The 27481-nt window shown below is 38.4% G+C and overlaps 1 protein-coding gene across 2 annotated transcripts in view; it reads left to right on the top strand.

Annotated features, from left to right (window-relative positions):
- Positions 1 to 27481, top strand: part of SHTN1 (shootin 1) — a 92361-nt gene extending 64880 nt beyond the window's left edge. Inside the window, exons 14-17 of one of the 2 annotated variants that reach the window (XM_036898990.2) lie at positions 704 to 757; positions 5774 to 5894; positions 9923 to 10109; positions 24583 to 27481. In XM_036898990.2, coding sequence (XP_036754885.2) covers positions 704 to 757; positions 5774 to 5894; positions 9923 to 10109; positions 24583 to 24805 — 585 coding nt within the window. In that variant the 3' untranslated portion in view covers positions 24806 to 27481. The remainder of the gene's footprint in view (positions 1 to 703; positions 758 to 5773; positions 5895 to 9922; positions 10110 to 24582) is intronic. The other variant, XM_057506379.1, reaches the window with a different exon arrangement.

The following is a 27481-nucleotide window of genomic DNA, read 5'->3' as shown; positions in this document are numbered from 1 at the left end:
TTCATGGTGTAGCCAGAAGAGAACTGGGCTTGTAATGAAGACACCGGACTCAAATACAACCGTACTCACAGTGTAACTTTTCCCCTTAAGTAAGATGAAGGGATTTAGACTCCACACCCTGTGAGATGTTTGCTTTGACAGCCAGTCATGCCAACATTCTCCCATAAGCCAGGTTCTTTGCTGGGCTCTGCTCCTGCCTCAGTCCTGTTGTGAAAGTCATGAAACAAGACACACCTGTCCCCTGTCAGCTGGCCTTCGCCTGGAGCTCAGGGAACTGAGAGAGGTTTTCTGCCCTGTTGCTTGCTTCCTGCTCTGCACCACTGCCTTCCTCTCCCTCCCTTGCTGGCAGAAGTCCAGCAGTGTGGATGGAGAAGTTCATTGTAAGAAGTTCTGAATAATTTGGAATTAAATCTTCCAAATCTGGGGTTTATCAGATCTTTTCTGTGTATGATGATAACAAGAAGTAACAAAATACTTATATAATGGCAGCTTGCGTCCTTTTGTTTTGAGTATTACTTCTAATTTTCTATTTAACTGCCACTTGGGGGGACTAACATGGCTCATAGTTTTTCCTAATCATAAGGCATAGACCTAATTGAAAAAAATATAGTCAGTATAGGCTACCAACATTTTGCCATGTAAAAATTTTTGTTCAGTATTTAAAACTGAATTACTAATTTTTTTTTTCCTTTTAAAACTGTAGCCAGAATCTTCAGAAGGCTCTGAAAGTGCAGTGAATGAACTAAAAGGAATACTGGTAAGAACTGATCTCAGTTTATTATTCAGTTAATGGGAAAATGAAAGAGTATTTTTAAAAATCTGTTTTTATGAATAATTGGTTGTGATATGTTTTCTTTTCTATTTACAGTAAACCTCATTTTTTAATAGTTTACTTGGTTGTGCCATGGACTTCTCTACTGGGCATGTTAATAAAGAATCGTACTCTGCTTTTCTTTTAAAAAATGGTTCCACTTTTCACCAAAGTCCTTGTCTCCTATTCTTGCCCAATCCTTGCATTACAGCTTGAAGATAAAGCTGCTGGACAGACGTGAGAATCAGCACATGCTTGTTAATGACAGAAATATAGCAGACTCTCTTATGGAGATAGTGCTTAGTTTTGGGGCTTGAAAGTGGATTCTTGGTGCTTCCAAGAATACATTAGTATCAAGGTCACAGTCTGCTTTTTCTCATAGTTAAAAAAACTATTTTGATGATAAGTTTGAGAACAAAATAAAAGTCCCTTTCTTTATGTTACTGATTTCATTTTTTAAAAGTAATTCATATCCATTGGAGAACATGCTGAGTGCCCATCTCCAGTCATTTTTCTTCTTTCCAAACTATGAGCTTTTGCCAACAGAATAGATAGGTACTGCTCTGTCCAACAGTTGCTGTCAGAGACAAACGCCTCACTTAAAAAATGTTTCAGATACTAAGAGCTCTATTCTCAGATCCTGTTACAGTCTCAATGCCAGTTATTATGCTCAGTAAGTCAGTGAACATGGGGGCGGAGGTACAGAACTAAAATTCCCATGTTTGTCATTACTGTGCTAATTATGCATTGCATGTAGACAGCCACATAATTGTCATAAAATTATTTTCATCGAGCATGAAACAGCAGACTTAACCCCAAATGGCCTAATTAGTTTGCTTCAGTTTTAGGTGAGTGGAGTTTGTACAGGAGAGGTATAGTGCTAACAGTGGTGGTCTACGTACATAATAGCATTAAAACCATTGAAAAAGTATGTACTTATCTAGTGGATTCTTGGATGAGAACATTTTGTTACCTAGTGTCCTATTAAGGAGAACTCCCTGTGATGGCCTCTTTGGTTGTCTCTACATTAGAATACGAATTCTTGCTCATGAAGATGTCCCCTGGGCACTGCAAGGTATAGTTCTGATCATCCATGAAAGAGCAAACTATACTGAGTTTGAATTTTTAAACATTAGGTTTATTTGAAAAACCAGGCATCTGTATGAGATACATACAACATGAGGTTACCCAGGACGTCCATCTCTGATGATGCTGCATGATCGCAAGTTTACTGAACTACAGCATTGCTGTTAAAGGTCATATTCACTATGCATTGTGTTCACTATAATTTTGTGCCACGTCAAGGAGAGAAATTTGTGGAACAGATTTTTGTGAAATTATCTACAAACTGTAAAAATTGTCAAAACATCTTTCTTTTCTGCAGATTGCCCCCTATCCTCCTTGTCCTGGATTTATCAGTAGGTTTCTCTACCTTGCCTGGCATAAATGTCTCACTGATAGCTGTTATTCTGGTGATGATATTTCTTCACATTAAGTGACTTTTGAAAGTAGAACTTGTGATGTTGTCCCCTGCTCTTCACCAAATGGATACTGCACCACTGCTACAGAAGTTTCCTTGAGGGCCGATTGTTTGTAATTCCAGTCACCTGGGGCCAAGAAACCATAGGCCTTCTTATAAGAGGCAGAGAAAGGAAGCAAGCCCCCCAGATGGGGCTTTATTGGTGCTGCTTCTGGGAGTTCAGACTGTTAGGATGATCAGAACTAGTTAGTACCCAGCAAAGCACATGACACCAACCTCACAGTCATGGCATGTGAGAAACAAACATGAAAAAGACATGGAAAACTGACGGACTGGGCACAGAGGTAGAAGCCAGCACCTGTACCAAGAGATACCAAGAAACCAAGAAGGCCCGTGTTCAGCTCTGTTGTAGAACAGACACCAGGAATAAACTCAGTGTGGGGTGTTTTGCTAAAATGAAATGTGACCTGAGTTGTCAGGGACATCTGCAACACAGAGTTTGGCCTGTTGCTGAAAGTTAGCATGTGAATAGAAAACAGTTCTCTGGTTTAGGGGAGCCGGTTGGAAAACCTCATTTTATTTTGAGTTGTACAGTTTTTAAGCCAATTTTTAAAGTATCACTATTGACTGGACTTATTTTTTTAAGCCTGTTTACACTTAATTTTTCAAAGCAGTGTATTTTGTAGATAAAAATATATAGTTAATTTCTCTTGGTCTCACAAGGGTTTTTTTGGGAGGGTTTTGGAAACCTCTTGAGTCACACAAGTCATATAAAAGACAGTCTTAAATGGAAACAGTTTCTGAAGAAAGTATCAGTGCAAATTAATCTAAATGTCTGCTCTAAAGTTCAGTTACTTCTAAATCAAAGAAACAACGGCTTTAAAAATACTTCCCTTTCAGGTCTTTTTTTGGACATCTTCGGTTTTTCAGAGTACCCAAGAATTGTTGAATAGTTCATTTTGCCACCTGTTAGTCAGTATTATGAATATTTAACTAATATGGGAACTAAGATTGTTAAATGATCAAAGTGGTTTGAAGCAAAAACAGAGTACTGGTTTGGGAACTGGAAGAGCTGGGTTTAAGGTACAGCTGCGTCAGCTCACCGTGGGGCCTGGCCCAGACCCAGAGGCTCCCTGAGTTTGAATTCTCTTCTCTGCAAAGTATGGGACTTGTAATGTGCCGCGTGGATTCTAAGTTAGTTCTGATACTCAATTTTATGATTATAATATAAATACATGAGGAAGACAATCTTGGTACTTGATTAGCTGAACTCCTTGATCATTTCAGTTGAGAGTCATGCACAAGTTTTTTCTCCATAATTGTCTCCATATTTATTATATATTAGCTGAATCAAACATATCAGTCAGTGAATGGAGAAAACAGTTTGGGATTCAAGGATTAGAACTTGGAAATGGATTCCTTCGGTGACATGAGGATAGCTTACCACAGTCAGAATCTGGGGAAGTAATGCTACTATGTAAATGAAAAATACAGAATATCGTGAAAGATAAATTTTTCAGTAAAAGAGAGCCTTGGAGGGTGTATGTGTGTATGTGTATCAGCCATTCGGAAAGTCACACAGAATGTCCTTGACATTAAAAAATGTATTAGTTTTATGAGTTGTAATAGTAATGGTCATAAGTTTTTCAAACATCTTTTTACAAATAATAGAGCTGGTAAGTTTAAAAAATTATAAACACAAGTGATTTGGGAATAGTTTTTCTAATACATTTTTTTCAAATTTATCTAAATTGGCCCTAGTTCTGTTTACCTTATCAGTGTTGATCCTACCTTACTATTTAATTCTTTGGTGAGTAGGTACAGATATTAACTGCTGTTAAGTTAGTTTACCATATTATCATATTTTTAAATTATAAAATAAGCTACTATTGTGTTATATGTAATGTGATTTTATTTTTAAATTATAAAATAAGCTATTATTGTGTTATATGTAATGTGATTTTCCTTTGAATATATTTTATGAATTTTTCCAGTAAATGAATAGCAAAAAGAGGTATTTCCAGTGAGGGAGAGTATCCTATGCTTGATTAAAATATGAACCTTATACGAGCATTTTACATGTCAGTTTTTGTTTGGCAGCTGATAGCAAAAGAATATAATCTTTTTAGTATCCTCCCTGATAACAGGCTGCTTTTCAGTAATTCTAAGCAGTTAAGGGGAAAAACATTTCTAAACAAAACAACATAATAACTATATCATATGAGATTTGTAGCTACCTAATTTTACAAGCTACATTTTTTGTTTTCTAGGCTGAAAAGAAACATGAGTTAACCATTTTTAGCCAGTAGAATTCTTAGAATCCTTCAGGAAGTTGGCAGTGAGCAGGCTTAAGGCAACCCATGGTGGGCTGAAACGACGAAGGCTGGCCTGGTTGCTAGACGGGTGGACAAAAACTGCTTTTTGACTCTGGCATGAAGTCTGGCAAGTTACACCAGTCTCGAAGTTCTGATTTGCTCTGATCAAAAGATTGTGGTTCCCCTAACCTCCCCCCTTCCCCAGGCCATGGCACAGCTGAGGAAGACTGTTTCAAAAAAGAAGTGGACGTTTCTTATGAAAGAAAATGGACACTTGTGATGGTGGGGTGCTAAATCCTTACATACTAAGAAGCAGTACATCACCCAGTGTTCTGTAAAACCACTTGACTGGTAATGGAGATGGAAAGCCATAGCTCTCCCTCCATAACCTACTTCCTAAAGGAGTCTTCCTCCATCATCTTGACAGTCAGTACCACTTTCAGCAGGAGCACACACAGCTTTATGGCATCTCTTGATTCACTCGGTGTCTTCCGGGCGCTGAGTAACACATTCACTGCCTCCTTGTTCGGAATATGCATTACCAGGCTGGACCCTTCCTTGCCTGCCTGTACGGTTATAACTGTTCCTCTTTCACAGTGATGTCAAGGTGTGCTCAGTGCAGCACGTCTCTGGGTAGGGCACTGGGAGTGTTAACGTACCTCCTTTGGCAGCCACAGCACTGTTGTCACCAGTTGTGCAGCCAGGGTCATTCTCTCTGAAGAATCAGCCATACATTTTTCAGTGCCACAAGGTCTTGGGTTCAGTAGCTCATGGCTGACGTATCAAGATAACCTTCTAAGGTGAGTTCAATATATCCATTCTCTTCTCCCCATGATCAGTCAACATGTATCAGAGTCTTAATCATCAGTGTGCGAGTACTTTCCCAACCACTGAATTTCACAGAGTTAGCTCATCAGGAGGTATTCTTGTACTGTTCTTTTCACATGAAATCTAACATCTTACATCAGCAGCATCTTCTTAAAAGATCCAGCACTATGTGTTGTTGAAGATACACATGTAAAAAAATGTATATATAGCAAGTTCCTTTATTTCCTAATTCCATTCAAATTCTAGTAATGTTTAAGTGGTTTGATTTTTATATTCTTTTGTATATTGTATTACGACATTAACCTTTTTGTTTTTGTTTTTGTTTTGTTTTTACTTTAGGGGACACTTAACAAATCCACTAGGTCAAGAAGCTTAAAATCCCTTGACACTGAAAACAGTGAAACTGAGTTAGAAAAGATTTTGCGTCGCAGAAAGGTGACAACAGAAGCAGATAGAAGTAGTAAGCTGGTTTGAATTCTCCATAGTTCTACTCTTCCTCTCTGAAACATCTTGAAGTCCTTTTAAACATGAAATGATCTTTTAAAAATTACTGTTCAATTTTTTTTAATGTGAGTGAGAAGTATTGGATGGGCAAAGGTACATAATTATGGAACTCCATAAGAAACTCCTATGAATTTTTTATTTATTGGTATGTTTGTTGTTTATTTATTTGTAGGTAATCAGACATCTATAGATCTGGTTTCCTTCCTGCAAGATGCCCTTGTGTCACAACACTGAGGGTGGGCTTTGGCAGCAGGATAGCTTTGTGTACAGGATCCGGAACTGGACGACATGAGTTTGAATCCTAGGCCTGTCATTTACTAGCTGCTTGCCCTTAACAAATTACTCAGCCTCTCTGTGCCTCAGTTTCTTTAGCTCTAAAATGAGGATAATCAAAGCACTACCTCATAGGATTAGTCTAAGGATTAAGTAAGTCAACCTGTGAAAAGTACTTAGCACCCTGGCACAAAGTCAGCACAGAATAAGTAGTAGTGATTACACATCAGTTACAAATGCAAAGAAATCATCTTTATTTTTCATATCCATCTTCTCTGTGGTTTCTGCCTGTGAACTAAGTGAATGAGAAATTTAGCTCTGTTACCAACCATAATTGACCACCTGAGCAATTCTTGAGCTCCCAGTGTACATTTGTGGCAAAATATTAGACCTCAAAATCTATTCCAAAACTAACTTTGTATGTCTTCAGGTTTCTTCCATCAGCTTGGTCACAGGAATTATTAGAAGTCTTTATGAGGTTTTTCCCTGGTGGCCAGGAGGCTGACTTCCCAAACTAAAGTAAAATTAGCTAATGGGCTGATGGGCTGAAATCTTTTAGACAGTTCAGTCAACTCTGTCTAGTCCATAGTAATAGTTTAAATTTCCATTGAGTCGTGTTTCCAGGTTTAAGTTGCTAGAATATTAAGGATTTGGGGTTTTGATTATCAAGCTCTAGTTTCCACATAGGCATTTCCTCAAACAATTGAGGTATTAGGTTTTGAACTGAAAACAGCGTAATACTAGCCAAACCTTTATGATAAAAAAGATGAAACCCTTGTTTTCTTCTTTAAAAAAAAAAATTCAGTTTTTGGTTTTGTCTGGAAATTCAGCTGTTCATATCCTATAAAAATCCCTCCCCTACAAAAACATTTAACCACCTCTCGGGAAAATTAAGGGGCATCATAAGGGATCTTTTTCTTTTAGGATTGCTTTACAAGCATTTACCAGCCTCCACAGAGTCATTATTCATTTTTGTGACTCCGTCAGTGACTCAAATCAACTCTTCCAACTTCCTTAAAGTTCTCTTATAGCCATCATTTTTTTAGGACTTAGAGGATGTCATTTTAGTGCTCTCTCATTTACATTTTGTACTTTGCCAGAACTTTTTGTTCCTCCAGAAACATTCTTACTTCACTCATGAACTGGGTCACAGGAGGCACTCTTTCTTTGAGAGTTAGTTTTCAGTGGGAAAAATGAGGGAACATTTTCATGTTAGTTAACATGGAAATTTGAAACTTTCAGAGTGGATATACAAAATAGGAAAACATTAGATAGGTATGGTGAGAGCCTTTCATTTTATTTATTATATTCCACCAATATATAAATATATTCAATGTACCCTTTGAGGAAAGTTAGAATAAGAGATAGAAATTCATTACTATTTGGATAGGGAAATAAGAACTGTGTAATTGGCAGGTGGAGAGGAAACATACTGAGGGTAGTAGAGCAGAAAGTTCTTTTGAGCTTCCTAGTAGCCATAGCAAAAAAATAAATAAAAGGGGTGGGGAGGAAACAAACTTACAAACACTGTCATCTAGTAAAGGAAATCATACCGTTTTTTAAGATGGTGCCAGTGTTTTCCTAGTATCAAACTAGAAGAGGTATTTACCGTGTAGATCTTTTTATAAAGGTCATGGAATGACAAAGTGACAATTCTTGGGGGCGGGGAGAGGGCATCAGAAGCTAAAGCAGTGCAGCTACACAGCAGGAGCAAATTGCAGAGACGAGTTTGGTAGGTTTGCGCCTCAGGTACACTGGAATCTGAGATTTTTTTCTTCTGCACACAAAGGCTTATGGACAAGCTAATGTGATAGAAAGGAAGCATCATTAGAGAGGCAGAGGCAGCCTGAAGTTTGCAGAACTAAGAGCCGAGGTTAGCTGTTACCTCCCCGAGGTCCAGTGAGGCACCTTTTTCTTCAGAATTCTTCTTACGGACCTAACTGATACTCCCTTGTTTTACCTAAACTCGTGGTCGACCAAAGTAACATTTTGAGGAGAAGCAAGTACCTCTCGGAAAATATTGGACAGCTTAAACAGGATGTAATAATAATGATACTAATAATAAACATGTATTTTTCTTTATTTCTTTTTATATATAAGACAAATAAGGGCTGTGGCTCAGCTCACTCCCTCTTGCCCCTTTTTAATTGGCTTCAGTTGCAGAACAAGCAGCAGGCATAGGTGTGTTCAGAAACAGATCTTGCTTTCCTCCAAGGACAGATTGTTTAAAGCTTTCTAATCTTGTTGTCCACAGTTATCCGAGGGCAGAATGGAGCTGCTCTGAAGCAAATCTTGAATTCAACTTCATTTTGTATTTTCAGACACTTTTTTTCTTGATCTTTCTGCCCTTTTTACTCCCACATGCGCATGCATAGGAGGCTTATCATGGGTGGGAAGGAAAGGTTTTCTGAACCAGAATGCTCAGTAATATCACAATCTTGTCTGCTCAGATGGTATGGATGAAATAAATGAGATAGGCCGACACTGATGCTTTGTGACCTGAGGTGTTCCACTAGACCAGAGGGGTCTATGTCCCACGTGGAATAAGGCTAAAGGCAGGGCAACAATACAATGGCTGAACAGTTTTGCAGCCGTTACCTATTTGCAGCTCTTACACATTTCAAATCAGCACTTCATTTTGGAGTTGATAAGTTACACTGCTGTGATACATCATGCATACACAAATGTCAGAATAAAAGCTCAGAGCTTAATATTAATGATCAGGGATTAGCTAGCATTTTGGATTATACCCACCAGTATTCTCCATTATAGATATGATCTAACATTTCTTAAGGATTAAGAGACCCCCAAGTTTTGTCCTCTTCTTAGTGACACCTGTCAAGGTGGTCCTCTAGCTTTTTTTTTAAGTTGCCATTTTATTTTTCATTTTTGACTTATTTCATAAATCTCTTTGTTTTAAAAGTATTCCTCCTAAAGTTTCAAGAAAGACATACTAGAATCTTCCTTTGAAACAAAAAAACTGTCTAGGATAGTATCTTTGTAACTACAGATAGAAAAAAAGTAATGATGGAGTTTAGATTAAATGCCTGGAATTTTTATGTTGATATGCCAATAATTTCAGTAACAGGCCCTCTTAGGGTTTTTTAATCCTACCCTGAAGTGCAGAAAAGTCCAAAAGGTAAACAGCCAAAGTCTTTGCCACTTAATTTTTATAATCCTGTGTCTGTATTTTAACAGGAAATAAATCCACTTACTTCTCAATCACATTAAAATGAAAATGTTCTTAAAAGCTGTTTAATGTTCACGAAGCCCTCATGAGCCTTTTAAAAAGAGCCTTTTGACATCATTCCATTTTCTGTTTAAAATGCAGAGCTGAGTTTTGGGATGAATTAACTCCTGAGAGGCCACATGGTTCAAGCAGGGCTGTCAGAAGGCCATGCTCTGTGAGAAGAAGAGAGTTCCCCATTCCAGTCCTACTGAGGATTCTGGTCAGGACCATGGCCTGAGGTTTTGTGGTTTCTGAAAGGTCTGCGCACCATTTCTCAGCATAAGTCTGGTGCAGTGAAAAGCAGTATTACCACCAAAGCAGGGCAAATTTCTGATAGGAACATTTTTTGGCATGCTCTTGAAAGTTTAACAAAACTTGGCCTTTGCACTTCCTGAGGGATTTTCAGCTAATCTGTTTGTCAGTACCATATGAATAAGCATCACACAGAATGATTAAACTTGAGGTATGTGTTTGGTTTTAAGGTCCATCCGGGATATTAGCCACCTCAGAGTCCAAATCCATGCCAGTGTTGGGTTCTGTATCCAGTGTAACAAAAACAGCCTTGAACAAGAAAACTCTGGAGGCAGAATTCAACAACCCCCCAACACCTGAGCCAGGTGAAGGGCCGTGTAAATTGGAAGGATACACAAGTTCCAAGGTTACACTTCAGTAAGTAATGATGCTCTTTACTAAGTGTGTGAAGAATCTGTGATGACTAATTTGTTTGTTACTTTGCTTTATTTCTCTTTAGAGAGATTTTGATTTGGTTAGCCAATAAATATCTTCTTCCGTTGGTGTGATAAGCCAACTTTTGATTCTAGGCTTCTAGCATAGAGGTCTTCTTCTGACCCAGAACAGATAAGTGTATAAAGTGAATTCCTTCCCCTAAACTGATTCGCTAATCAGGTTTTTCTTCTACACAAAGAATCAACCTGGATGATAGTTCTTCAGCATCGGAAGTCTTAATCATTCTTTTAAGACTAAATGCTTAGATCATCTCTCTTAATGGTTCATGAGCAGCCAAAGAAGATACTAGATCTTTTAGAAGATACTAGATCTTTAAATGTACTTTGAAGAGAACATTTTTACAACCTTATTTTCTGGTCTTCAATTAAAGATGTGCCTTAATATTGCTCTATCCTGGGAATGAAAAGAGACTATGTGAAGAGTTATCTATATAGACTTGCTTTAAAGTGGCACTTTGATTGTCAGAGTTAAAATCCTGCTATTGAATGTGTTTCAGATAGATGTGGTAGAAGGTCAATTTGTTTTATAACAATGTTAAGCTCTTTTTGAAATTAGTCTAGTTTTGCTTTAGTTCTCTTGCCAGAATGTCAGCTGACTTGTCATTTAGAGAAAAGGAAGAGGTGAGACAAATCAGATCAGCCGAATATTGTAATCATGGTTAATTAAACCTCTGATTTCCTGTTCTATCAGGAGAGAAAGAACCCTTTTTTGTAGCTTTACCTGTCTTAGTTTAAAATGTGAAGCCTGGACAAATGAAGTTGAAATTCAATTTAGATCTATTTTTGGCAACTGGTATTTTTTTCCATTCTTGCATTTCTCTCTTTGTTACTATTAACTATTTTTTTTTCCTCTTTTGGAATGAATGGCCTTCTTTGCTGATTTACAGTTTTATCTAATTTCATTGTGTTTAATTAAAAGCACATTTTCTCCTGCAGTCATGTGTTTCCTTCCTTTTGACTAGAGTCATTTGAGCAGTTCTTACAGAAAGATGATCTATATTCATTCTTCATCTTTCCTATTAAATTTGTTTAACACCTAATTTGACATCAACAATCTGGCTACATTTGAACCAATATCCAGACACAAAAGCAATTTGGCTGAGGCAAGTTTGTTTCTGAGAAATGCTTCAGTGTGTGTGTATAGAGTTTTTTCCTTTACCATTTTACACAGATAATCTTAATCAGAAAATACTGCAACTCCTTCCTCCTTTTGTCTGCCTTTTATTCTGCAAAAGTAAGTGGAAATTACATTTCCAAGAAAGGAAATGAAATAATTGCAGGCCCAAGGTCTGCAAAATGTGTGTTGAATTGACAGTGAAAAGGATCCATGTGTTGACAGACACAGTTGTTAGATGCTATAAAGGCCTAAGTGAAGCTCAATTTATTTCTCATCTTGCTTGTTCAATGACTGCTTAAGAGACACATTTCAATTTAATTTATCTACTTAAAGTGCTAATACAAATACTCTGTGCTGCTGTATTAACTTTTAAACTTTGTAATCCAGTGCTTGATTATTCAGTTCTTGACATTCTTTAGCTGAAATAACTAATGCTGTGTATTTTCATATTGACAGTCATTTAGCAAAGAGTGCCTTTCTGAAAAATCTATTTCTTAAGTACAGTTAGACCATCCAAATGAATCAGAGTATTTTGTGCATGTACATGGTAATTATTCACTTTTCAGACAGGCACACATCATTCATTTATGTTTAAACCTAGCTTTTTAATGAGTAAAAGAAGTTTAACTTAATGTAGTTACATGTAAGCTTGAAAAGTAAAAACTCATGTGATTTGCCAGGATTCCCTGAAACTGGTCTAACTGCTGAGAATGAGAAGGGCTATTTTCAGGGCTGGCTTTGACTAATAAGCTCACTTTGACTAGTAAGTTCATAGCCATAAGGTAGAGGCAACCACATTGTCTTAACTCATAGACCTGAATTGTTGATGCACTTTGAAATCAGATCAGCAATGAAAACTGCAGTTTCCTTTGCTTTTTCAACTGTCTTTGCACTCCAGCAATTGCATCTGTATTTTGATCTATGGTGACACCACCACAGTGTTTGAGGTGAGTGGCATTTTTGGCTCTTGACAGGGAATCAAAGTCAAGGGAGGATGTCCATCACAGTAGTCTATAGTACATGTTATTACACACACACTCACACACCCCAGTGTCTGCCACTCTTAGCCTCCCAACTCCCTCCAGGTGTCATTCCACCTTAGCCCATTGCTTTGCTCTGCCCTCTGCCCTTCTCCCAGTAGCACCATGACTTATCTCACCTCCATCATTTCTTTGCTCAAATGTCATCTTTTCAATGGGGACTACCCTGACCACCCTATTTAGAAATCTTGTCACCTTCTCTAAACTGATTCCCCCTCACCCTATTCCATTTCTCCCCCTACCAGTTATCTTCCAACATACGATATACTTATTTATTGTATCTACTGCTTATTTTCTCTCTTCCCCTGCTAGAATGTAAGCTTCAGGAGGGTAGGGATTTTTTGTCTGCTTTGTTCACTAGTATGAACAAAAAATTTTCACTGGAAGAATTCCTGCCTTATCGTAGACTTCTCAGTAAATACTTGTTGGGTAAATGAATGAATGAGTACATTTTTAGTATCAATAAAACAGCAGGTTATCAACTAATTAGAAAACACATTTGACCAGCACTCACACCCCCCCATTATTCAACAGTCACACATATACACAAATGCTAGAGATTTTTGTTTGTTGTTTGGGTTGGCTTATTTGGCTTTTTAAATGCTCAAGAGTCATTTACATTCAGCTTAATTTTGCGTATCTTTTGCATCTGTGTACCTAACCTACTCAAGCTAATCTTATCAGGGACAGCAGAACACCCAGCTGTAAAAGAAAGATCCAGCTCTGCTCACTTTATTCACCTCAGGTGGACAGGAAAGTTTGTGACCCCACTAAGAAAGGTTTTAAGAGTAGAAACAAAGATGTTTGTTGCATAAGATCTTCACTTAACCAGAAAATTAAATCACATCAAGTTATTCTTGGAAAGTTTCTCTTTTCTTTTAATAAATTCCTAAAATCAACATCTCTGTATTCCAAATAATTGAATAACTCCTATCTGGTAAATTATATAGCCAGAAATTCGGATTTATTTCCTAGGGATTTATGAAAAGGCAAGAGACACCTTTAGTAGATAATTGCAAGGATTAATTAAAATTAACGTTCTTGTCACCAGCCTAAGCAAAGCAAGTTGTTTTTTTTTTTTTAAGAAAAAAGAAGGAAAAGAAAATTGGGATCTGGAGAAGCCTAGTATTAGGCTCTTTTAATAGTAGCTTACTATTTTAATAGTAGCTTTATAATTAATTGGTTCCTGTTAATTATTTCTGATAAGCATATACTTATTTTAATATCTTAAATCTAACAGTTTTTAAAATTTGAATTTCTTTAATTGTGGTTAGTTACAATTCAGACAAGACTTAGCTCATAACCCTGCCGTATGCCATGAGGGGTAAAGAGCTGACCAAGCCAATGAACAGTGTATAAGCCTGATTTTTGCTTTCCTGTTCTTTCCTGTTAATCTAGAGTAGTCTGACAGTGGTAAAATATGTAAGACTCATTGATTCAAGCCAATCAGTGGATGGGATGGTCAGTATAAAATAGGGGAATTCAAAATTATAGAATTTTTAAGCGATAACTATTTTACTACTTTCAGAGCACTACAGTACCTAGAAACAGGCTGAATGTTGTACAGGGTCAGAAAAACAAGAAGAATTTGTATTTTTACCAGTAAAAGCCTGTAGACTGGAGAGAGTAGCAAGGAAACACAGTTTGATCAGTTTTCTAAACAGTGCCTTTCCATTCATGCGCAGGGCGGCAAGCAGCATCAGGTTATTTCCAGAACTCCGGCTATCCAATCAGATAAGCCAGTGGTTGGGCTCTTGGGTTTGCTGTTTATTATCTTTATGACCTTGGGCAACTTATTTCATCTGTGACTCTTTCCTCATGTGGAAAATGTGGGTAATAACACCTACATTGTAGAGTTGTCATGTAAATTGGATAGTATATGAGAGGAATTTCTATAAACTCCTTTCCTACCTTAAGTTAAAATGATAACACTGCGCCATTTCTGGATAATCAAGGACAAAAGGCATAATTGAGAGCACGAATACTGGACACTTGGGTTATTGACAGGCCAGGGTTCCTTGGGAAAGTCATGTAACCTCTGTTTTGTTTTCCTTTTGTTAGTATTTTTTCTTATCTAAAATTGAGGCCAGTAGATTAGGGACTCTTCTAGATAGAGTTCTTTTCAGCTCTAGAACCGTAATAATTTCTCCCAAAGATTGTTGCTTGGTAGAGATATTCACAGTTAAGATATAAAACAAGGGTTAGCACACATATTTCTACCTACAACATGCCTCTCAATGCAGATTTACAGTAAAACACTACTAGAAAGGTAAAATCATTTTTAAACTACATCATCGTGACTTAGAAGTGCAAATCAAAATGATTGTCACCCTTCAGGGTAGTATTCTTAGGGGGTCAGGATTGCCACAAAACTTTTAGATCTATTTGTATTTGAGATACTTAATGACAGAGGAAATGAATTGGACGGTCTTTCCTATCTCTTTATTTTGTGGCAGAGAAAGTGAGAAGAAATTTTGTGCTTTAGAGCCACTCTGCTCGTCCTTATTGGTATCAGTATTTATTTTGGTAAAAAATGACATGGCCCATTCTGTCACCACTGTAGATTTAACTTATGTTTCCAAATAACTCTGGCCTTTGAAAGTGGATTCAATTTTTGGAAATAGCTATCAGGTTGCCATGGCAGATGTGTTTTTTTGAATATGACATGAACACTTGACATGCCTCCCAAACACATATACAGAAAAGTGTAAGGAATACAGTCAGGCCAGAGCTGGTTGGTGCCTGACTCTTTTACACCAGTTAGGTTGACCAGTTCCAAATGTACACATTCTGGGGGTGTTGATTAATGAGTAACTGGGAAATTAATATTTTAGAAGTATAAGTTGAACAGTAGATAAGAAAACACAATATACCTAGATATGGGTGAGTTGTCTTCCATTTTCATCCTGTGTGAGGTACCCAAAACATGTTATCTATTATCAACAGAATTCAGAAGTCTAATATATTCAATTGATATAGGTGAGGTAAATTGGGAAAACATTTTGGGGAAGAAAGCCTACAACATCCCATTCTATGTGTTTTTCTTCTTTTCAGTTAATATTTTTTATTACTCTTCATCAATATTCATTAATATAGATCCATATTATAATACTGCTTATCCAAAAGGAAATGTTCTTAAATTGCTACAGTCAAAATGTATATGTTGATTAGAGATGGAGCTTTTGGGTAATGGAACCAGTTCCCACTTGAAAGGTTCAGGGTTTTAGAATTTGCTTCCATGATGTTTTATTGTTGTTAATGTGTTTCATTAACATTTATTAAGCTGAGTACTTTCATATGTTATTTTTACTTTCTCAAATGTACAGGTTGGACATATCTTCATTTTACAGATGAGAAAACTGGGGCTCAGTAAGGCAAACAGTTTGACCAGAATTCTATCCCTAATCAAGAGTTGGGTCAGATTTCATTTGAGCCTTTTTCATGCTGTCTCCAAAGTCCATCCTTTTGAACCATAGTGTGGAGTGTATTAAGAGCTTGAGGAACGGGAGGCAAGAACATGACCATGAGGTTTCATTGATAGAAAGCACTGATTCTGCAATTAAATTGCTCCATTAGTCCTATGATTTAGTCTTAGTGATGTGACCACTTCTCTCCTTCCTAAGGCTAACTAAGCAATTAAGATATCTCTTGCAGTGGGAAGAAAATGTTACTTAAGAGAATTCTGAAAAGCCAATCTGTGCAGTTTCTTGTGTCAGTTGTCCAGTAATGAGACATGCTTCACAAGTAAACATTGTAAATCACTGTATCAGAATACCAGCCTGAGCTACTTTAGTCTTTGGCATAAGTTTCACTTACACATTTTTGATTTATTGATATTTCAAACATACTGAAGAGTAGTTTACTCCCAGAAGTCAAATATCTTGAAATCATCTGATTCTAATCATTGTCATAGGAACGTGATTTACTAAATGATAATATAACATAGTAATATAAGGGTGAATCACTGTGAATCCATTTATTTCAAAAACATACATTCTATAGCCCAAAATAGATTTTTGCCGTGTCCATTTTATGCTGTCCCTCTGAGACAGCTCCATCTTTGGCCTGTTACTGGTTAGCTCCTTTGAGCTTTAAGTGTCCATTGGTCATCTTGTTTTAGGACATTGCTGTTATAAAGAGAGGCAGGACAGGTGGGCCTTCAGTATGGAGGAGGAGGTGTGATGATCTTAAAGGAGTTCTGCATCCCAATCAGGCAGAGGCCCAAGGTCATCCTGTGTTCTTGCCATGTTGCCTTTTTCTTCTCTGAGCAGTCTCATTGAGAAGTGGCCCTTCTCAACTGTGTTAAGCTTTTGTCATACCATGTTCACTTTTTCTGTTACCTACATCCAGGAAGGTGAATGTCCTTCTGACAGTTATCACTAAACATGGCAGTCATCCTCAAAGATGGTTTTTCATTTCATCTAGTTACTTCTCTAACACCTTGCTTCAGAGGGGAGAATCCATTTGAACGTGAACTGCAGGTCCATCGTAATTGGTGTGAGTTGCACTGATTGCATAGCTATGTCCTCGTCTCTTGGTCATTCTCAGAGATGCTTTTAAGCCACAACTGCCAGAGACTCTTCATTTAACATTTCTCTAATTCATCATGCTTCTCTTCATCCCCAGATATCCCCAAAACTCTGAGCTTTATCAAACTCTTTAAAATGTTCTTTTTAATTACCAGACAGGCAGCCAGCTTTGCCTTTTTTGTTTGGGAGGGCGAAACAGGTCACATTATGCCCTAGAAGAATTAAAAAAATAAAAACCCATGTAGTAATTACAGGACTTCAGTTTCAATAGAAAACTGTCTGTTTCCAATGAAACCATTTTTATTTTAATTTGCATTTAATTTCTAGATCTGTGGTGTCTCTAAATACATGTGACTTTTGGCCTCACACAGATTCATTTTTGTAAGAGTTCATCTTGCTAGAGCCATTAACTGAATACCAAAGTGTAGTTGATAAAAGATAAATTTTAGATGTCTCTTAGTGTGATCCGTCAAACATCTCTATGAAAGAAAAAAGTCTAATTACCTTTCAGATTCTGAATTAAAAGTAAGATTGATTTTATCATTGTTTGACCTCTAACTGTTCTCTTCAGTTTTATTTCATTATTTCCAGTGTGAAACTAATGTAGAAAAATAACATTGAAAATACCACTTTTTTGGTTTGGAGCTAGAGAATCTGAGCTTTTTAGATATTTTACTAAATAGAAATGGAGATTCTTAATTGACTTTTAGGGAAAACTGGCATAAGGTTATTCTCTCAAATATTGATCTCAACTGGAAATTAATTTGACTGGTCATATAACTATTCCCTAAGAGGGATTTGGGTCAACATTCTGTCAAATGGAAAACAGAATTCTTTTAGTCCCTGTGGTGGAAAGGAAGGGTGGGCTTCCTTCCTGTTGTTCCCACCTCCGCCGTTCCCTCTGCTCCTTTCCTTTGTGTTTGTGTGCGCATGCGTGTGCATGGTGCGGAGGCGGGGTGGGTGGGCACCTTCCCTGTACTTAGTAAACGTTTGTTTCTGGAGGAGACTACTAGCTAGCAGAATGAACTGCATGGAAGTTACTGCTTAATCTGATGCTCTTATACAATTAAAGGATTTGCTCTGCTCTCAACTGTAATCTTAGGACTGCTGAATTGTGTACTGACACTGCAGGAAACGGCTCTGCTCAGCAAAGGACTGCCACAAAGGTTCTCCATGTGTGCCTGTACATGGACAATTAAGTTTTAACAACAAAATTAGCAGAACAACTGGATGTTCTGGAAGTTGAGATCCCCTTCCTCCCCTAAAGGAGTTATCCTGTGGACTGCCGGAAAGATCCGCCTGGCCGTATTGTCTTACAACTGTTGAGTTGCTGTACAGACGGCAACTTCTTCCAGATTAATTGTGGAGGCTGTATGACAGAGTGTTAAAATTCTGTTGAGTAAATCTGAAAATGACTGTTAAAATGCTGCTGAGTAATTCTCAATCCTCTCAAAGCATTAATTGCCTTCTAACATGTACCTTCGGTTGCAAACACCTATGATTTTAAGAAACTTAGTATAAAGTATATTTCTGCATGGAGAACCAAATTGCTTTTGGTGCTTTGTAACATTTTTTTTAAACATCTTTCAATGGTCTCTGCAGTATTTGTGGTTTTTTTTATTTGTGTATGGTGCAGTAGAGGGGAGTTTTTTATTTACTCAAATAGAAGTAGCTAAAACTTAAGTGCAATTTCAGATCTAAGGATAAATTGACCTAACTTCTGAAACCTGATAAACACATTTCATTTGGAATATACTTTGTCATTTAACTAAGTGAAAGATAGCACCCGGTATTCTTTGTGACTTCCATCTTAAAGGATAGTTTAAGGTATACCATATAGTACATTTAAAGAAAAATATTTAAAAATTAAAAAATTTCATTCTGAAAACTTAGAGTGAAAATGCAAGCATTTTGTGCGTGGCAGCTTTCTTGAGGAGCCAGTGCTATAAATGGAGAATTTTCTGGAACTCTTTGTGTCTCTTAAAATATTTCTTTTAAATAACATTAACTTTTAATAGCTGAGACCTGAATGGATTTTCCGTGGTGACTTAAATTGTGCAAATTTACAAAAAACTTGAAAAGCAGCCAAAAGAAGTCTCACACGTTTCAGAATCTCTGCCTGAGAAACTAAACTTTCTGAAACTAAAATCAAACTTAGTTTATGTTTTATCAGTGTTCATTTTGCCGGTGAGAATCGTCCAGTTTCCTGAGCCTCCCTGGGCCAGTGTATTTTTGAATCTGTAAATGTCTGCAGTCCAGCTTATGCTGGAAGAATAAAAGAGCGAGGCTTTGTACGTGTGCCGTGGTCTGGGATGCAGCCTGTGTTACTGAGATGCCCGAGTGTGGACACAGGGGTCTTGCCCAGAAATTGTTACTAACTCTACCAAAGAGGAAGTCTTGTTAATGCTGAGGGCAAATCAGCACCTAGAAGCTGATGTCATATGTTCAACCATGGCAGTATTCTTTGTTTAACAATGCTGTTTTTCATAATATAAAAATATATCAGTTTCTCCCTCAAACAGAAGCTGACCCAAATCGAAAATCTTTGAGCTAAAACGAAGTTTTTGAAAGTGCCCAGAACCTAAAGAAATTCTCTTTGTTCTGCTTTCCTTATATTTAAATGTATTAGAATTGGTGAAAATATGGAAAGTTTCATTCTATGTTTGAAACTTTATTTTGGGAAGTTTAGGACACACGTATTGAAATGTCCTGAAAAACAGGATGAGTGCCAGAAACAATGAAACTACCTCTGCTGTAATGCCGCCACTGTTCACTGCTGTAGTAACTACATAAAGGGCTTGGGAAAAAAAGTAATACTTCTTATTTTTACACAAGGGAAAATAGAGAACTGAGTTCCTCTTTGGAGTTTTCCTAGGAAACTGCTTTATAAAGACACATTTAAATCTTTCCGTTTTCTGTCCTTGAAGGTGGTAAATATGATTGCGGCTTTATCCATTTTTATTGTAAATGAAACAGAGTTCAGACCGTCCGGCTGTGCGTCATTTGTTGGATGGCTGCCACAGACTAATGCAGACGTCCCACTGGGAGACCAGAGAAGAACTATACTTTGATTCACCAGATTGTGTTAAATAGTCCAGCTGTTGTGATTTGAAAGATAGTTACCTCAGAAGTGAAATAGAAATGAACTTGGCATTTATGCTTCAAACCATTTTTATACTGTTTGGCAATCAGCTTTTCAGAGGTAGCATTTTATAAAATAACTCTCACCGCTTAAAAGTTTCATTCACTGTAATGTTCAAAATGTCCCACCTTTATATTATCAGTAAAATTAAGCTTGAGTGATATGCAGAATTTGCATGAAATAAGCATTTCCCCCTTCATTTCATGAGCTTTGATTGTATTCAATTGAGCTCAGAACCGCGTCTATTAGGGCTCTTTTGGGCATCAGTTAATTTGAATTGCAGCCGAAATGTTAGCTAGAATGTTGTTGAATATAATTGGAACATGGAAAGTTGATTTTGAAAGGAATTTCATTGAATGCAAACAATGATGTTTTTTTTAAAAATTAGAATACTGCGCTTTCATCTCTTGTAACACTGAGAAATCACTGAGTCCCTTTATAAAGTTCAACTTTGGCAATACTGTTTGCAATTGTTCTGATTCTTCTGCTACCAGTACAGTTTGGAGTCAAGTCTTTCCTTTTACCAGCAAGTGGCCCCACCTGCCCAAGCCCCACATTCTGGCTTTTGAGTTAGGGAAAAGTAGCTGCTTTCGAAAAAGGTACCCAAGTTGTACTTGGAAATATGTCCGTGGATCATAAATGACTGCCAATATGTTGTGGTGAAAAATACTGGACAGGCAATCAAGATTCCACAATTCTAGTTCTCTATCTGCTATTAAGTTGTAATGCCTTTAGACCAATCATTTAACTCATTTTTCTTTGGTATCTTCATCTGATGAATGAAAAAGTTGGACTAGTTCATGTAGTAATCCCTTCCAACCTGAATCTCCCATGTTTTAGTCTTACTTTATATCACCTATAAAATTTAAGTTTTACTAGGAGATTTGGCAGCACACTGGAGAAGGTCTGGCCTACTTTTCATGAGTACAGAATTTTAATTCCTTATTTGTGGTCATTCCCCTTAGATAAAGAATTAAAGTGGGAAAATTGAATAGAAATAACTGCAACTCCTATTGGATTGTTGCATTTGAGCACCTGGGTTTTTTTACTTTGGGGGAAAGGCTTTGGATTTAACCTTCTAGAACCTGCCCCTATTACTGATGGGACTCTCTGGCTCTTCCCATGAGATGGGAATGGAGCTAGAATGAAAGCAAGGAGGAAAGCCCCTCATTCCAGAAGGAGCCCTGGGCAACTCCCCATGGGAACCTGGATGAACCTAATGATATCAAACTAGGAAGAGCTACAAGTAACAAAGAAAAAAACAGAAAAAAAACAAGGGATAATTTGAAGGGAGAGACTTTATATTTGCAGATATGAAAGATGCAGCTGAAAAGAGAGATTCAGAGAGAGACAAATCAGGAAACATGCCAAAATTAGCCTGTGGCATCATTGTCATGTTTCTAAGAGGAGTTACCTTTGGTAGACAACTTGGTGCCAAGGAAGAGGCAGAAGGGAGATAGGAGCTCCTGATTCTTGTCCAGGCTCTGCCACTGATGATCTGTATTTCAGGCCAGGCTCTTCCCCTCTCCAAACCTCATTTTCCTCATCTGCTAAAGGGACCAGTTGGACTGGATGATTGTCATAGTCCCTTTTAGCCTTAACCCATTGGGATTCCCAGTCAGTGGTCATTATCCTTGAGAAACCAGTTACTCTGGCTGTCAATGAATAGAGTCAGAGAATCTCCCACTGTGCCAAGTTCAGCAATAACCAACAAGGGAGATCTCAAATTGTAGCCTACAGGTGACTTAGTAATAGATTACTATCTGCAGTTGAGAACTTACTTTAGGAAAGAAAAACAGTTCTTTGGTTGAGACAATTCCAGGCCAATTTTAGCCTGAAATACAAAGTTCCTGAGTTTTCAGTTCAATCAACCTCCATTTGTTGCCATTTTGGAGCCCTGAGAACACTTCCTGCAAGTTTTCAGCTTCCAGCTGATGAAGAAAGCTTTTTTAGCATGTGTTCACTGCCTCTTCATCTGCAGACACACATGGACACAAAAACATCCATGGAAGTTCTGCAGAAATGAGGAAGGCCAGTATGGGTTGCTGGAAGTTGCCCACCTAGAATGAGATGAAACCTTCCTTTGCGTGCTCAGAGCAGACTGGCTGGCTTACACAGCAGAGGGCTCAGACCCAAGGTGATGGAGCCAGGCTGGTGACTTGACCTGCAGACTTTGATGTGGTTTTCACTGTAACACCTTAAGTAGGCTGGAACTTTATTTGCAACAATTCCCTTGCCCATTTGCTTGTAGGTTCGGGTTTGCCACAGGAGATATTTGCATGAGATTTAGAAGGCAGAAGTGACATAGTCTTCTTTTTCTTTTTCTTTTTTTTTTTTTAACAGTCTGAAAGTCCTTGTAGGGCTGGTGCTGTGGTTCATGCACATCACCTAGTTGGCCTGGGGCAGCAGAAACCTGGCCCCGTTTTTCCAGCTCTCCCCAGCTCTTCCTCCAGCTTCTCCAAATGCTGGGCCAGGTGTGTGTGCAGTTCCGTGTGGAAGGGCTGCAGTTGCTCCTGCAGGTTCCGTGTCATCAGGTTTGGGGATTGTAAAGACAGATGCAGCTCTGGTTTGTCTGCAGTCTCTCGCCACTTTTCCTGCAGCTTCCTTTCCAGCTGCCAGAACTGCCGACTTCAGGTCCGGCAGCAGATGCAGAAGCAGCAGAATACCTGGATAGCCTAACTGGCTCTTTCTATTGCCTGAAGTCTAATTCCTATAAAAATCCCTTGTATCAGTCATAGTGGTTCCACTCCTCTGACTACACCCTAATGGATAGTCTTCCAGGTATCGCTTGGGTCAGAGAAAGTCAAATCAGGTACCAGTGGGGAAACTATATCCCAAATGACAGTAAAAGGCATCTGAGAAGCGGGTCCTTGGCCAAGGTAGATGGAAAGTGTCGTGGTGTTTTCGAATGATAAGGGTGTTGCCAAATCATGGCAAAAACGTAGCACTGTCCTCACTACAGTGTGGCTTTCCTCTCAGGTTCCTAGTCATCTCCTTGCTTTTACCACCTCCAGAGAAGATAGTTAGGTGTTAGTTACTTACTGATGATGATCAAGTCACCTACTATGACTGGATAGCTGGATGGAGTGGTTTCCTAAGAATTTGGACAAGTCTGATAGTGTACCAGTCAGAAAGTGATAAAACTGGTTGGAGTCTTTTGTCTTTTGTCTTTGTGGCTGGATGATGCAGGACACTTTTGCTCATTAGCTGGTCATTTCTGTTCTGGGTTTTGTTATATAGGACTTATTCACAGCAAAGCTTAGGTTTCTGCCCCTTCATTCTCAGCCTCCCCCAGTTCATTCGTTCTTACTCACTGGTTAACTGCACAGAGGGATCTGCACTGGGTTCTGGGGTATAACCATGAACAAAACTGGACAGTCCCTGCTTTGTGGGTACTTATATTTTATTTGAAGAGATGGACATTAAACTCCTCATTGCACAGTATCTAACTATAACTACGATAAGTCCAACATGGGAGAAGTACTAGGTGGTGAGAGAGTGTGTAGCTCAGCAGATCCCACCTGCCCTGGGGTCAGGGAGTAGCAGAACTCAGCTCCTGGAAAGGGGCTGGTAGGGCATTAAGCAGACCCTGGCCAAGTTCACAGCACATGTCCTGGCATACAGAGAAGGGAAGGGGTGTGCTGGTTAGCATCTAGCATTTGTCAGGCAGATCCGGTAAGTCTGGGCAGCCCTTGCCCTGCCTGCTGCACACCCATCAGCCTTCAGGCACCAGGTTGGCAGCTCAGCACTTTCAAATGATGGCTTCTGGCCATGACTTCTGAGAACACTAGGGGCCAACAGCCTTATTTCCTGACACATGAAAAGACAAGAGTGTTCCCAGGACCTCTCTGTTTCCACAAGGAAACTATCACCTGTCTAGCTTGGAAAGTGATAGCTTCTTGTATCAGAAAAGAGGAGGAAGCCTCTGTGGAAAAAGAAACTGCATTTGAAATTCAGTAAGACATTTCTCAAGAAACAGGATTCTCCTTTTTTAGGAAAAGTCTGTGGTAACTTAGCATTTTAGTTTATTTTCTGGATTCTTTCATTTTCCCTTACCCCCCATTCAAGCCTGACCAGATTTCTTGTCAGTAATGGCAGCAGCTGGCGACTCTTGTTCGTCGGTGCTGGGTGATTTACTTCCCTCATGGATGCAGTCTCCTCAGAGTTAATCTGCAAGCAGATGTACCCAGGAGCACAGGGGAGGGGGTGAACTGGCTCCTTGAGGCTCACCAAAGGTGGGACAGGAGTCGGGGAGGTACGCATGGAAACCTGTGAGCTTTGCACTTCCTGAGAAGAACATGTAACTAAGCAGGTAGGTGCAATTGGCTTTTAACACTTCCACAGTTAATTGCTCTTTTTCTGCTTTCTTTCTTCTGGCCTTGTGCTCCCAATGTGTAATCTAATCGTTCCTTTTTTCTTTTTAAATGGCTGGCACCTCAAAGACTACTTTGTGCATGTTGATTAGACTTAGAATTTGGGGGTTTTTGTTCATCTGAATCAAGGAATATGAAAGAAAAATATTTTCTCTCTCTGCTTTTTATGTTTTTGTTGAACTGTTCTTCCCCTAGGCCTCTCAGTAACACTGGATGTGCGAGACAATACACTGGCAGTGAAAAACAAGCTGAACCAGTTGTAGTTTTAAATCCTGTTTCCACAAATGAATCCCAAACCAAAGACCAGGTTGCTGAAAAAGATCCAACTCAACACACGGACAAGGAAGGCGAAATTACACCAGAATACAAAGATGACAGCATTGAGAAAATAAGAGACACAGACAGCTCCAACTGCTGACCCGAAAACCGGAAGGCGACGCGTCTAGAAGTCCTTTTCAATAAGCACATGATTAGTCCTGGTGTACCGGCAAGGGCCGTAGGCACTCTCTTCTTGTCACTGTATTCAGAATCCAATTCTTTTCTGATTTCACTTTTGTAAGTAGTGCACCTATAAATATAAGTCAGCCGTTTAGCAAAATACACACTGTAGGTTTTTTTTTTTTATTTATAGGGATAAGATTTTCTTCAAATCGCTGTATTCGATGTGACTTCTTTCAGAAGATTACAAAGTCCAGATGTTGATAATCTTTTAGGGTAACATGCATACCACTGAGCAAATGTAAGGCCGAACAATGGCAGCACTTGTGGACGATTGGATTAACAGAACTGACCCGCCTGAGGTGATCCCAAGAGCCCCAAAACAAACTTCTGTAGTGGGGCTGATCTGAGTAGCATGGAAATTGTTAGGCACTGTGGCACATGAATTACTTTCTAGGATATACCGAGATGAGCTTACAACTCCAGAGCTGGCATCGCATCAGTCATCCCATAGTCAGAGTTAATTACACATATCAGTAACTTCAGGTTGAGAAAGACACGTGACTGGTTGTGTCCAGAGCCTCCCAAGGGCTTTGGTAGGAAGGTTCTTGTGGCCTGACTGCAGAATGGAGGTGAAAGTCCAAACCTAGAATTTAATAGAGTATTTATCTTGGTAAACCATGTGCTCTGTGCTACGAGTTCATTGTGTTTTCTCACATACCAACGTGACACAAGTGCCATCGTTCCTCATGGTTTTTAGGTACAGTGAAGATAAGCAGCAGGCACAGATCCCTTTCCTCACCGCTGTTCTACATTACGCAAGTCTGTTGTTGCTTTTTTTATTTTAAAGAAATTAAGTGGTAGTTAGTCTCTAAAAATATGTTTCAGTCTACCACAGTGAATAAATAGAAGTGTAATCAGGGATTTAAGAAAAAACTTACGCAGCTTTTCAAAGTTGATTGTTTCAAAATTGGTGTTTATTTAAAATAAGTGGTAATGTACTTGAATGCATTTTTTTTCTTATGACAATGATTCCGTAATGGTAATTTTACTATTAAGGAAAGTGAAAGGTTTAGTTTTGTTAGCGTGGCTCAGCATGTAGCTGTCAGGTGTTTCTCACCTAAGGGCAAAAGAAAATGATAGTAATAATTGCAGTAGTTGTAATTTATTTTTGCACGTGTGCTAACCATAGGCTTGAAGAAGTGGGTGGGCAGGTAAATGGACTTCCTAATTTGGAGATGATTAGCTTTCTGTAGGTTCATTATGCTTGATTGTTTCCATGTTCTTCCAGTGATGATTTTACAGTTACGTACTTATCATTTTACAGGTGGGGAATTAAAATGTAATGTTTTTCAACTGTAATTTTCCTTAACTGAGTAATACTGCTCTATGATATACTAACTACAGACTGCATTAATCTCCTTAAGTGACTTCTGTTTTGCTGTGATTTGAACTCCTCACCATGCTTATTAAAAAGCACCAACAGTTTCCCATTAAAGGTCAGTTGTGGTTATTGACATTTTTGTTTCATTTCCCCAACTTGACATTCTTTAATAATGTATGAGTTTATAACTTCAGTAATTTTTAATAACCCACAAAATGATTTATTTTGAGGAATTTTATTCCATGTTTCTTCATGCTCTCCTCTTTCCTGTGTCTGTCATTCGTCTGCTGGCATGAGTCATACACACATTTAGGAATGTAAAGATACGTACACTTTTCCATATTTCATTACACACATCAACAGAAAATTGCAGTCATAAAAACACCCACATTTCCTAGGTAAGAAGTTAGCCATTTAGTGAGATGTGTTAGCTGGACCAAGCAACAATCAGGAACTGGTACTTTGAAAGTGTTCTTGTCTTTTCTAAGCTGCTTCCTTTCCTTCACCGTGATCACAAAGCATTTAAAATTAATCTGATATAAAGGTCTTGCTCACCTTTTCCTGCCTATGGTTTTTGCCTTTCCACATTAGTTTGGAGGAGGTTTTGCCCCTGTAGGAGTGCCACTGTCAACAAGCAATTAATCCGGGATGGGTCCATGGGAAGGTATGAAAGACTGGTGTTGTCTTAAAGATACATTCTCAGCTATTTGCACAAAAAAATTGTAGACACCTGACTGAAACTGTTTTAAAGTTGGAAGGGACTGCCATCCTTATATTACTGTTTTCTGTAAAAAATTATTTTTTCTTTCTTCTGTCTTGGAAATAAGAATTACATCTCACCTGCAAAGTTTTGCATCTCACCTGCAACAGTTTTGTACCTCATGTTCAAACGTTTTTACTGCCAGAATGAGGCAAAGGGATAGATGTACTTTGTGCTCTTGCTAGTAAAGAAAAAGAACTTAATAAAAATTCTAGCACCCTTTCGCATCTGAGCCAGTCCAAACCCCTCATCCATAGGAGATGAAGAGTCCTGTGGAATTTTAACTGGCAGGGGCCAGGCAGGGCTATAACCACCTAGCCTTGTTTGGCCTGAGTGAAAGGGATGGATGTTCTGTCTCTGGCTACTCACTAGTAATTCCACCTTTCTTACCTTCTTTATTAACTGTAAAATGTTTGTTGGAAATGGAGTAATACTGGTAAAAAGTACTAATATCTTTCCAGGCCATTTTTAAGTTGTATATCAGGCAAATGATAGTCCATATCACAGAATCT

This window comes from Manis pentadactyla, chromosome 8, assembly GCF_030020395.1.
Source record: "Manis pentadactyla isolate mManPen7 chromosome 8, mManPen7.hap1, whole genome shotgun sequence".
Classification (NCBI taxonomy): domain Eukaryota; kingdom Metazoa; phylum Chordata; class Mammalia; order Pholidota; family Manidae; genus Manis; species Manis pentadactyla.
This window is presented reverse-complemented; position numbering and strand designations above follow the sequence as displayed.